The sequence below is a fragment of the Stegostoma tigrinum genome, chromosome 3 (assembly GCF_030684315.1).
Source record: "Stegostoma tigrinum isolate sSteTig4 chromosome 3, sSteTig4.hap1, whole genome shotgun sequence".
NCBI lineage: Eukaryota > Metazoa > Chordata > Chondrichthyes > Orectolobiformes > Stegostomatidae > Stegostoma > Stegostoma tigrinum.
Genome location: NC_081356.1, coordinates 137,046,847 through 137,058,828, shown reverse-complemented (window position 1 = coordinate 137,058,828; position 11,982 = coordinate 137,046,847). Strand labels below are relative to the sequence as shown.

The following is an 11,982-nucleotide window of genomic DNA, read 5'->3' as shown; positions in this document are numbered from 1 at the left end:
GATAGCCAGAGACTATTTCCCAGGGCAGAAATGGCTAGCACGAGGGGTCATAGTTTTAAGCTGGTTGGTGGAAAGTATAGAGGGGATGTCAGAGGCAGGTTCTTTACGCAGAGAGTTGTGAGAGCATGGAATGCGTTGCCAGCAGCAGTTGTGGAAGCAAGGTCATTGGGGTCATTTAAGAGACTGCTGGACATGCATATGGTCACAGAAATTTGAGGGTGCATCCATGAGGATCAATGGTCGGCACAACATTGTGGGCTGAAGGGCCTGTTCTGTGCTGTACTGTTCTATGTTCTATGTTCTATTGCAGTTGTATAGGACTTTGGTTCGGCCACATTTGGAATACTGTGTACAGTTCTGGTTGCCACATTACCAAAAGGATGTGGATGCTTTGGAGAGGGTGCAGAGGAGGTTCACCAGGATGTTGCCTCCTATGGAGGGTGCTAGCTATGAAGTGAGGTTGAGTAGATTCGGATTATTTTCATTAGAAAGATGGAGATTGAGGGGGGACCTGATTGAGGTCTACAAAATCATGAGGGATATAGACAGGGTGGATAGCAAGAAGCTTTTTCCCAGAGCGGGCGACTCAATTACTAGGGGTCATGAGTTCAAAGTGAGAGGAGGAAAGTTTAAGGGAGATCTGTGTGGAAAGTTCTTTACACAGAGGGTGGTGGGCGCCTGGAAAGCGTTGCCAGCGGAGGTGGTAGACGCAGACACGTTAGCGTCTTTTAAGATATATTTGGACAGGTACATGGATGGGCAGGGAGCAAATGGACACAGGCCGTTAGAATATAGATGACAGGTTAGACAGAGGATCTTGATCGGCGCAGGCTTGGAGGGCTGAAGGGCCTGTTCCTGTGCTGTAATTTTCTTTGTTCTTTAGCCATCATTTTACTCTTAATACAACATAGCGTTAACATTTCCCATTAAAATGTGCTATGGCACTTATCATATGAAGAACCTTTGTGACATGTCCACACCATACAGGAATTATACTTTTTAACACTCGAATGGACACAATATAGGTATACTCCAAACTTACCATTGTCATAGAAATTATTATGCCTAATACAGCTGTAAAAACATTAACTTGACAACTGCTGTAAACTTTGCTAAAACAAAATAAGAACTTGAAACATTTATAAACATTCAGAAGATATTATTTGACCAATCATTCATAAGAAACAAGTCACATTCTAACAATTGAACTTGTATTATGAAATATTTTTACACATCATAAATGTTTGCTACCAAATCAATGAAAATGTTTCATAGGCACAGTAAATGGTAAATAACCTTGCACCTCTGTGTGCAGTAGCAACACAGCTACTCAGAGGGCTGCCTGCATTATCACCTTGGTGCAGTTTGTGGTCCTGTGCTGACCTCGCTCTTACATCTGCACTTGCAGAAGAACTGGCTAGCAGCCAGCACTCAATGGCTTAGTTTGAACCATTTCTCTGGTTATTCTTTCAAAGTCACTGTACTCTGCAGATAACTGCATTTGATTTAAGTTTCTTTAATGAAAACAAAATGCTAAGAATACTGGAAAATTGAAACAAAGAAAATGCGACAGAAACTCAACAGTTGTGGCAGTATCTGAGGAGAGAAACTGAGTTAGTGTTTTGAGATGTTTCTTTTGAAATGAATATTAAATGAATTAAATAATTGGTTAAGTGGAAAGCAATGAGAATTTCCAATGAAACAGATGCGACACATGGGCTATAATTTGTCTACTCCTGATCAAGCACTCCATGACCTGCCTAAATACAGTCACACATTATAGTACACAACATTGGATAGTCCCTACAACATATATTTCAGAAACAAATTCACTAAATCATTTTAAAGTCGGTGACCCAATTTTAAATACTGGAAAATATTTGGATTTTTTTCAGTCCAAAATGAAAATTGTTACATCGGCTCAAATATAAAATGATCACCTTCAGTAGTAGCAGTGTGTTCTATGTTCAAGATGCGCACCACAAATTCACCAAACATCCTTAGACAGCACCTTCCAAACCCAAGACCACTTCCATCTAGAAGGGGCAAGGAAAGCAGATACATGGGAACAACAACACCTATAAGTTCCCCTCCAAGCCACCCAATATCCTGACATGGAAATATATCCCCGTTCCTTCACTGTCACAGGGTCAAAATCCTGGTATTCCCTCCCTTAAGGGGATTATGGTGAATCCAAAGCACATGGACTGCAGCGGTTCAAGAAGCCAGCTCATCGCCACCTTCTCAAGTGGAACAACTAAATTAAGCACTAAATGCTGGGCCCAGCCAGTGAAACCCATGTCCCATTTGTGAATTTTAAAGAACAGAATTTTAAAGAATACGAGGTGATGCATTTTGGAAGATCCAATTCAAGAGCAAACTATACAGTAAATGGAAAAGCCCTGGGGAAAATTGATACACAGAGAGATCTGGGTGTTCAGGTCCATTGTTCCCTGAAGGTGACAACGCAGGTCAATAGGGCGGTCAAGAAGACATACAGCATGCTTTCATTCATTAGACGGGGTATTGAGTACAAGAGTTGGCAGGTCATGTTACAGTTGTATAGGACTTTAGTTCGACCACACATTTGGAATACTGTGTGCAGTTCTGGTCGCCACATTACCAAAAGGATGTGGATGCTTTGGAGAGGGTACAGAGGAGGTTCACCAGGATGTTGCCTGGTATGGAGGGCGCTAGCTATGAAGAGAAGTTGCGTAGATTACATCAGAAAGACAGAGATTGAAGGGGGACCTGATTGAGGTCTACAAAATCATGGCAGGTGTAGATAGGGTGGATAGCAAGAAGCTTTTTCCTCAGAGTGGGGGACTCAATTACTGGGGGTCATGATTTCAAGGAGAGAGGGGATAAGTTTAAGGGAGATATGCGTGGAAAGGTGGTGGGTGCCTGGAATGCGTTGCCAGTGGAGGTGGTAGAGGCAGGCACAATAGCGTCATTTTAGATGTATCTAGACAGATACATGAATGGGCAGGGAGCAGAGGGATACAGATCCTTGGAAAATAGGCGACAGACTTAGATAGAGGATCTGGATCGGCGCAGGCTTGGAGGGCTGAAGGGCCTGTTCCTGTGCTGTAATTTTCTTTGTTCTAATAAAAGAGTAATTAAACATCATCAATGGTCCAGTCCACTCTGTTCTTGCCCCTAACTGGCAGAGTACACAATGAGGATATCAATCTTGAAAATATTATAGGAGGGTTCCACGCTTGTCAAGATCTTTGTGAATATTACATACTTTTGTCTTTTCCTCAATTTAAAAGGTCACTTTTGTAAAATCCAGAAATGCGATAAGGGATGCCTTTTGTTCAATTTTATCATCTCATTTCTTGCAATAAATACGACTGCAACAGAAAAAAAAATTGTAATCTTTGATATTGCTAACTTTCCTTATTTTGATCTCTGACACTAGGAACTGCAGTTACTGGAGAATCTGAGATAACAAGGTGTACAGCTGGATGAACTCAGCAGGACAAGCAGCATCAGAGGAGCACGAAAGCTGACCAGAAAGGTCTCAGCCCGAAACGTCAGCTTTCCTGCTCCTCTGCTGTGTTCATCCAGCTCCACACCTTGTTATCCCATTTAGAATGCACATTTCTTTCCATAGTTGAAAGCAGTGTGTATCATTGACAAGATGCCCTGTAGCAACACACCCTAAAAATTTGGAACCTCTGCCATCTGGAGGGCCAAGGACAGAAGATGCCTTGGAACACAACCCCTGTAAATTCCCCTCCAACCAACACCCCGATGTGAATCGCTTCCTTCTCTGTCACTGAGGGAACATCTTAAAATTCTCTTCATAAAAACATCTGTGGTTCTGTCTATGCTGCAGGAACTTGCTATGGCTCAAGAACATTGCTCACCACAAGAACATTGCTCACCACAAGAACAGTGCTCACCAGCACATTCTCAAGGGCAATTATGAATAGGCAACCACGGTAGAGAACCAGCAACAACATCCCATGATCAAATAAAAGTAAACCTCAACAAAGCAACTTGTGCATATGCTGATCATGTTCAACAAGCCTAAAATTACAAGCCTCAAAAACATTGGGTGTTGTTCTGCTGTTGGAAATCATTTATTAAATAATCCAGACTGTGCTAAGAGTTATGCTGGACACCCAATAGCTGGACTCATAGTGTGTGTACTGGTGCTTGCTGGAACTTATGCACATAAATATACAAGATCCTGTTTATGTAGGCAAAAGGGAAATGTATATTCATTGCAACTTTTTTAAAAAAAGGGTCTGACCTCTGCTGCACCCCAGGTTTTATCCTGCCCAATCAGCATCTACCTATGTGGGCAGCGAGTACAATTTGGAGATGACCTGTTCTTGCTGCATCACCATGTTAATTATGGTGCAACAAGTCAGCGTGCTCAACTCTTCTGTAATAAAGCAGTTCCTCCAGGTTTTCATCTGTTTCTTGTACCCTCACTTTGATCAATGTGATACAAGGAGCTTCAACTTCTCATCTCTTTTTAGCAATGGTTACATTTTTGTAATCCATCAATATGTATGTTTCTAACAGCATGGTCAAGAAAGAAGCAGGTTACTGGAAAATTGTCTGTGTGGGTGATAGGTGTACATTGCAGGAAGCTAGTGTCATCATCCCAGCTGATGTAATCGCTGGATGTCAGATTCCAGACTAAAACCTGATTTATTAAGGCCATACGAAATAGGAACAGGAGGAAACTATTCTGCCCCTCAAACCTACTCCGGCATTCAATAGGGTCGTGGCTGATCTGACATTCCTCATCCACTTTTTTGTCCTTTCCCCTTAACCCTCGATTCCCTAACAGATCAGAAACTATCCATTTTAGCCTTAAATACACACAAGGACACCAACCCCATAGATCTCTATGATAAAGAGTTACAAACACTCACAAGCCCCTGCAAAAAGAAATTCCCCCTCATCTTGGTCTTCAACTGGTGTCCCTTTATTCTGAGACTATGCCTTCTACCCTCTTCCATGAGGGACATGTCCTCACAACATTTACCTGGTGTCTATCACAACATTACCCAAGCCCCTTAAGAATCTAACATGTTTCAATGAGATCGCCAGTGAGCAGAATCCCAACCTGTTTAACCTTTGCTCATAAGACAATTGCTTCACATCCGGGATCATCCTGTGAACCTTCACTGAACTGCCTCCAATAAAATGAGAGCTATCTTTAAATAAGGGACTAAAACTGCTTACAGTGCTCCAGATGTGGCCTCACTAGCACCTTGTACAGTTACAGTAAGAATTCCCCTACTCTTACATTCCAACTCCCCGAAATAAGGGCCAACATTGCATTAACATTCCTGATTATCTGCTGCACCCTGTGCGCTAGCTTTCTGTGTTTCATACACAAGTCCGTCCCTGTTGCAGTTTTCTGTAGTTTCTCTCCATTAAATAATATTCTGTTCTTTTGTTCTCCCTTCCAAAATGAACATCTTCACATTTTCCCACATTCTACTTCATTTATCAACTCTTTGCCCACTAATTTAACCTATCAATGTCTCTCTGTAAGCTCTTTGAATCTACTCTCAACTTGCCTATAATACTCCTTGCATTGAAATAATCACACCTCAGCCCCTGACTTACCTGGCTCTGCCTGTCCTTCCTTTCTGACTTACTGCTCTAGTTCCCCCCGCCTCCTGCCACTTGAACTTAGATGCTCCTGAGTAGCACTAGCGAGGCTATCTGTGAGGATATTGGTTCCCCTCCATTTTAGGTCCCACCCTTCCCTCATGTGCTCGTCATCCCTGCCCCAGAAGAGGTCCCAATGGTCCAAGAACCTGAAACCCTGTCCCCTGCATTAGCTCCTTAGCCACACATTCATCTGACATAGCTTTCTATTCATTGCCTCATTGGCAGGTGACACTGGGCATTACCTGGAGATTACTACCCTCGAGGATCTCTTTCTCAGCCTCTTTCCTAACTCCCTGTACTCACTCCGCAGGGCCCCATCCCTCTTTGTACCGACGTGGACAACAACCTTGTGGTTGCTCACCCCCAGCACCCCCTCCGCCCCCTCATAAACTCTTGCAACTGCTCAGATATGTCCTTGACCCTGACACCAGGGAAGACAATACACCATCCTGGAAGCTTAAACATGGCCACAGGAATGCCTGTCTGTAGCCCTGACTAGTGAGTCTCCTACCGCTATCGCTCGTTTGGACTTTGCCCAATTCTGCTCTATAGCAGAGCTAGTTGCACCACAGACCTGCCTGCTGCTGTTATATTCCCCTCAGATGCTCCCCAAAATTATCCAAAACAGAATACCAGTTAGAGAAGGGAATATCCACAGGAGAGCCCTGCATTACCTTCCTGCCTCTCCTAGTGGTCATCCACCTACCTGACTGAACCTGTGGTGTGACCACCTCCCTGTAACTGGTGTCTATCACACTCTCAGCCCCCTGTACGCTCCTCAATGTGTCCAACTGCTGCTCCAGCTGAACCATGCAGTCTGTGAGGAGCTGCAGCTGGTCACACTTCCTGCAGATACAGTCATCAGGAACAGTAGACTGCTCCCTGACCTCCCACACTTCCTGCAGATACAGTCATCAGGAACAGTAGACTGCTCCCTGACCTCCCACACTTCCTGCAGATACAGTCATCAGGAACAGTAGACTGCTCCCTGACCTCCCACACTGCCTGCAGATACAGTCATCAGGAACAGTAGACTGCTCCCTGACCTCCCACACTTCCTGCAGACACAGTCATCAGGAACAGTAGACTGCTCCCTGACCTCCCACACTTCCTGCAGATACAGTCATCAGGAACAGTAGACTGCTCCCTGACCTCCCACACTTCCTGCAGATACAGTCATCAGGAACAGTAGACTGCTCCCTGACCTCCCACACTTCCTGCAGATACAGTCATCAAGAACGGTAGACTGCTCCCTGACCTCCCTCACTTCCTGCAGATACAGTCATCAGGAACAGTAGACTGCTCCCTGACCTCCCACATCAGGCAGGAGGAGCACACCACTGCCTTCTCTGCCCCTTTTCACTAAGAAAGATAAAAGAATCTTACTTTGCCCTTACCTAGCTCACCAAAGTGACTCCTCTTAGAAATGTATCTCTTTCCTGGAATATGTCTCTGCTCTGAGCCACAAACAAATGTCTACCATTGCTTCTCAACCATCTTTCCTGCTAGTCATCTTTCCCAGTCCATTCCAGCAGCTCTGTCCTCATTCCATTGGTAAATAACCTTTGGTGACCCGAGCACATTTGTTCAAAACCCAGATTTTTCATTCTCAAACTGAACTTACCTTTTAACTTAATCATGGAACGTGGCTGTTGTTGGCTTGGCCAGCACTTACTGCCTATCCCTAGTTGTCCTTGAGAAGTCCCTATGCTGTACGTTGACCCACGATGCCCTTAGGGAGGGAATTTCAGGATTGTGACCCAGTGACAGTGAAGGAACGGGGATATATTTCCAAGTCAGGACGGTGAGTGGTTTGGAGGGGAACTTACAGGGGGTGGTGTTCCCATGTATCTGCTGCCCTTGTCCTTCTAGATGGAAGCGGTTGAGTGTTTGGAAGGTGCTGCCTGAGGGTCTTTGGTGAATTTCTGCAGTGCATCTTGTAGATAGTACACACTGCTGCTACTGAGTGTCGGTGGTGGGGGGAGGGGATCCTTGTGGATGTGGTGCCAATCAAGCGGCTGCTTTGTCCTGGACGGTGTCGAGCTTCTTCAGTGTTGTTGGGGCTGCACCCATCCAGGCAAGTGGGGAGTATCCCATCACACTCCTGACTTGTGCCTTGTAGATGGTGGGACAGGCTTCGGGGAGTCAGGAGGTGAGTTACTCACTGCAGTATTCCCAGCTTCTGGCCTGCTCTTGTAGTCAATGTGTTTATGTGGTGGGTCCAGTTGAGTTTCTGGTCAATGGTAACCCCAGGATGTTGATAGTGGGGGGAATTCAGTGATGGTAACACCATTGAATGTCTATGGGCAGTGGTTAGATTGTCTCTTATTGGTGATGGTCATAACCTGGCATTTGTGTGGCACGAATGTTACTTGGCACTTGTCAGCCCAAGCCTGGACATTGTCCAGATCTTGTTGCATTTGAACACAGGCCGCTTCAGTATCTGAGGAGTCACCAACGGTGCTGAACATTATGCAATCATCGGCGACCATCCCCACTTCTGACCTTATGGTGGAGGGAAGGTCATTGATGAAGCAGCTGAAGATGGTTGGGCTGTGGACACTCCCTGAGGAACTCCTACAGATAGAGAACCTACAAAAGTACAGCACAGTACAGGCCCTTTGGCCCACGATGTTGTGCCGAACTTTTACCCTAAACCTAAGGTCTATCTAACCTCCACCCCTACCTTATACCATCATCCATATGTCTATCTAATAGCCGCTTAAATGCCCCTAATGAGGCCAACTCCACTACCCTCTCCGGCAATGCATTCCACGCCCCGACCATTCTCTGAGTAAAGAACCTACCTCTGACGTCACCCCGAAATCTACCTCCTTTCACTTTAAAACTATGCCCGCTCAGTAATAGCTACCTTCAACCTAGGAAAACGTCTCTGGCTGTCCACTCAATCTATACATCCGATCATTTGGAACACCTATCAAGTCACCTCTCATCCGTCATCGTTCTAGAGAGAAAAGCCCTAGCTCTCTTAACCTTTCCTCGTAAGACCTTCCCTCCATTCCAGGCAACATCCCGGTAAATCTCCTCTATACTTTTTCCAATGCTTCCGCATCTTTCCTGTAATGAGGTGACCAGAACTGGACACAATACTCCAGATGTGGTCGAACCAGGCTTTTGTACAGCTGGAGCATAACTTCACAGCTCTTGAACTCGATCCCTCTATTAATGAAAGCTAACACACCATACGCCTTAACAACTGTATCCACCTGGGTGGCAGCTCTCAGGGAACTATGACCATGTACCCCAAGATCCCTCTGCTCCTCCACACTGCCAAGAATCTTTCCATTAACCCTGTATTCTGCTTTCAAGTTTGTCCTTCCAAAATGAATCACCTCACACTTTTCAGGATTAAACTCCATCTGCCACTTCTCAGCCCAGCTCTGCATCCTATCAATGTCCCATTGTAACCTAAAATGCCCTGGAGTTGAGATGACTGATCTCCAACAACCATGACCACCTTCCCATGTGCCCGGTATGACTCCAACCACTGGACAGTTTGCCCCTGACACCCATTGATTCCAGTTTTGCTCGGGCTCCTTGATGCCACACTCGGTTGAATGTAGCCTTGAGTTACTCTAACTGGTCCACCGGACCTAATTTTGTAAAATAGGCAATTCAACTGATTTTGTAAAATAATTTGCTTCTGTCAGTTTATGCATTTCCTAGAAAATTTTCAAATGGTTCACAGGTAGCATGGTGGCTCAGTGGTTAGCACTGCAGCCTCACAGTCCCAGGGACCTGGGTTCAATTCCACCCTCCGGAGACTGTCTGTGTGGAACATAGAACATAGAACATAACAGCACAGTCCAGGCCCTTCAACCCTCGATGTTGTGCCGACCTGTCATACCGATCTCAAGCCCATCTAACCTACACTATTCCATGTACGTCCATATGCTTATCCAATGACGACTTAAATGTACCTAAAGTTGGCGAATCTACTACCGTTGCAGGCAAAGCGTTCCATTCCCTTACTACTCTGAGTAAAGAAACTACCTCTGACATAGAACATAGAACACCACAGCGCAGTACAGGCCCTTCGGCCCTCAATGTTGCACCGACCTGTGAAACCAAACTGAAGCCCACCCAACCTACATTATTCCATTATTATCCATTTGTTTATCCAATGATCATTTAAATGCCCTTAAACTTGGTGAGTCTACTACTGTTGCTGGCAGGGCATTCCATACCCTACTCTCTGAGTAAAGAACCTATCTCTGACATCTGTCCTATATCTATCACCCTTCAATTTAAAGCTATGTCCCCTCATGCTAGCCATCTCCATCCGAGGAAAAAGGCTCTCACTGTCCACCCTATCTAATCCTCTGATCATCTTGTATGTCTCTATTAGGTCACCTCTTAACCTTTCTTTCTCTAACGAAAGCAGCCTCAAGCCCCTCAGCCTTCCTCATAAGACCTTCCTTCCATACCAGTCAACATCCTGGTAAGTCTCCTCTGCACCCTTTCCAATGCTTCCACATCCTTCCTATAATGCGGCGACGAGAACTATACGCAATACTCCAAGTGTGGCCGCACCAGAGTTTTGTACAGCTGCAACATGATCTGTTGGTTCTGAAACGCAATCCCTCTACAAGTAAAACCTAATACACCGTACACCTTCTTAACAACCCTATCAACCTGGGTGGCAACTTTCAGGGATCTACGCACATGGACACCGACATGTCTGCTTATCCACACTACCAAGAATCTTACCATTAGTATTCCTGTTACTCCTTCCAAAGTGAATCACCTCACACTTTTCCACATTAAACTCCATTTGCCACCTCTCAGCCCAGCTCTGCAGCTTATCTATGTCCCTCCGTAACCTGCAACATCCTTCCGCACTATCCACAACTCCACCGACTTTATTGTCATCCATAAATTTACTAACCTATCCTTCTACGGCCTCATCCAAGTCATTTATAAAAATGACAAACATCAGTGGATCTGTCCTATATCTTTCACCCCTCAATTTAAAGCTATGCCCCCTCGTGCTTGCCGTGACCATCCGAGGAAAAAGGCTCTCCCTATCCACCCTATCTCACCCTCTGATTATTTTATATGTTTCAATTAAGTCACCTCTCAACCTTCTTCTCTCTAATGAAAACAGCCTCAAGTCCCTGAGCCTTTCCTCGTAAGACCTTCCCTCCATACCAGGCAACATCCTAGTAAATCTCCTCTGCACCCTTTCCAAACCTTCCACATCCTTCTTATAATGCGGTGACCAGAACTGTACACAATACTCCAAGTGCGGCCGCACCAGAGTTTTGTACAGCTGCAGCATAACCTCTTGGTTCCGGAACTCGATCCCTCTATTAATAAAAGCTAAAACACTGTATGCCTTCTTAACAGCCCTGTCAACTTTCAAGGATCTGTGTACATGGACACCGAGATCTCTCTGCTCATCTACACTACTAAGAATCTTACCATTAGCCCAGTACTTTGCCTTTCGGTTACTCCTACCAAAGTGCATCACCTCACACTTGTTTGCATTAAACTCCATTTGCCACCTCTCAGCCCAGCTCTGCAGCTTATCTATGTCTCTCTGCAACCTACAGCATCCTTCGTCACTATCCACAACTCCACCGACCTTAGTGTCGTCTGCAAATTTACTAACTTAACCTACTAACTTGGAGTTTGCACATTCTCCCCATGTCTGCGTGGATTTTCTCCGGGTGCTCCGGTTTCCTCCCACAGTCCAAAGATATGCAGGTTACATGGACTGGCCACGTTAAATTGTCTGTAGTGTTCAGGGAGGTATAAATTAGGGGGATGAGTCTGGGTGGGATGCTCTGCGGGTCAGTGTGGACTTGTTGGGCCAAAGGGCCTGTTTCCACACTGTAGGGATTCTATGATTCTAAACCTCCCCCATTTGTAAGAGAGACACAGGGGTTAGAATTCACTGTGTGTTCCCAGGTAAGGAATTCACATTACAATCAGCTGTAACAAAATTTAAACATATTTCATTAAATTGTAACAGTGCGCTATAAAATGGCATCAAAATGAAATTGAAATTTAGGTCAAAAATTTGGAAAAGGTTTGGAGTTCATTAACAGTGATCAAGCCACTTTAAGCCACTTTCAGTTTCCCTCCACTGCACAGATAGCCCACTGCAAACTTCAGCAAATGGGTGACAATGTAAACTGCCAGAGAAACAATGGCCAGGGAAAACAGGATAATATCGAGGAGGTACTGCTGGTACCAGGGCTGATCCAAGCCAAACGGTCGAAGGTGACGCCCTCCATGCTGCACAATATGGTCCACCCATTGAACTAGCCGCTGCCGAGGAGGGAACGGATGTGAGCGATGAATGTG

At 45.2% G+C, this 11,982-nt stretch overlaps 1 protein-coding gene across 5 annotated transcripts in view; it reads right to left on the bottom strand.

Moving 5' to 3' along the window:
- Positions 1 to 1,500: 1,500 nt before the first annotated feature.
- LOC125451061 (UDP-glucuronosyltransferase 3A1-like) overlaps positions 1,501 to 11,982 on the bottom strand; it is a 42,514-nt gene continuing 32,032 nt past the window's right edge. For all 5 annotated transcript variants that reach the window (XM_059644977.1, XM_059644978.1, XM_059644981.1 and 2 more), the window contains exon 8: positions 1,501 to 11,982. This exon is cut by the window's right edge and continues 28 nt beyond it. In XM_059644977.1, the coding sequence (XP_059500960.1) occupies positions 11,737 to 11,982 (246 nt within the window). In that variant the 3' untranslated portion in view covers positions 1,501 to 11,736.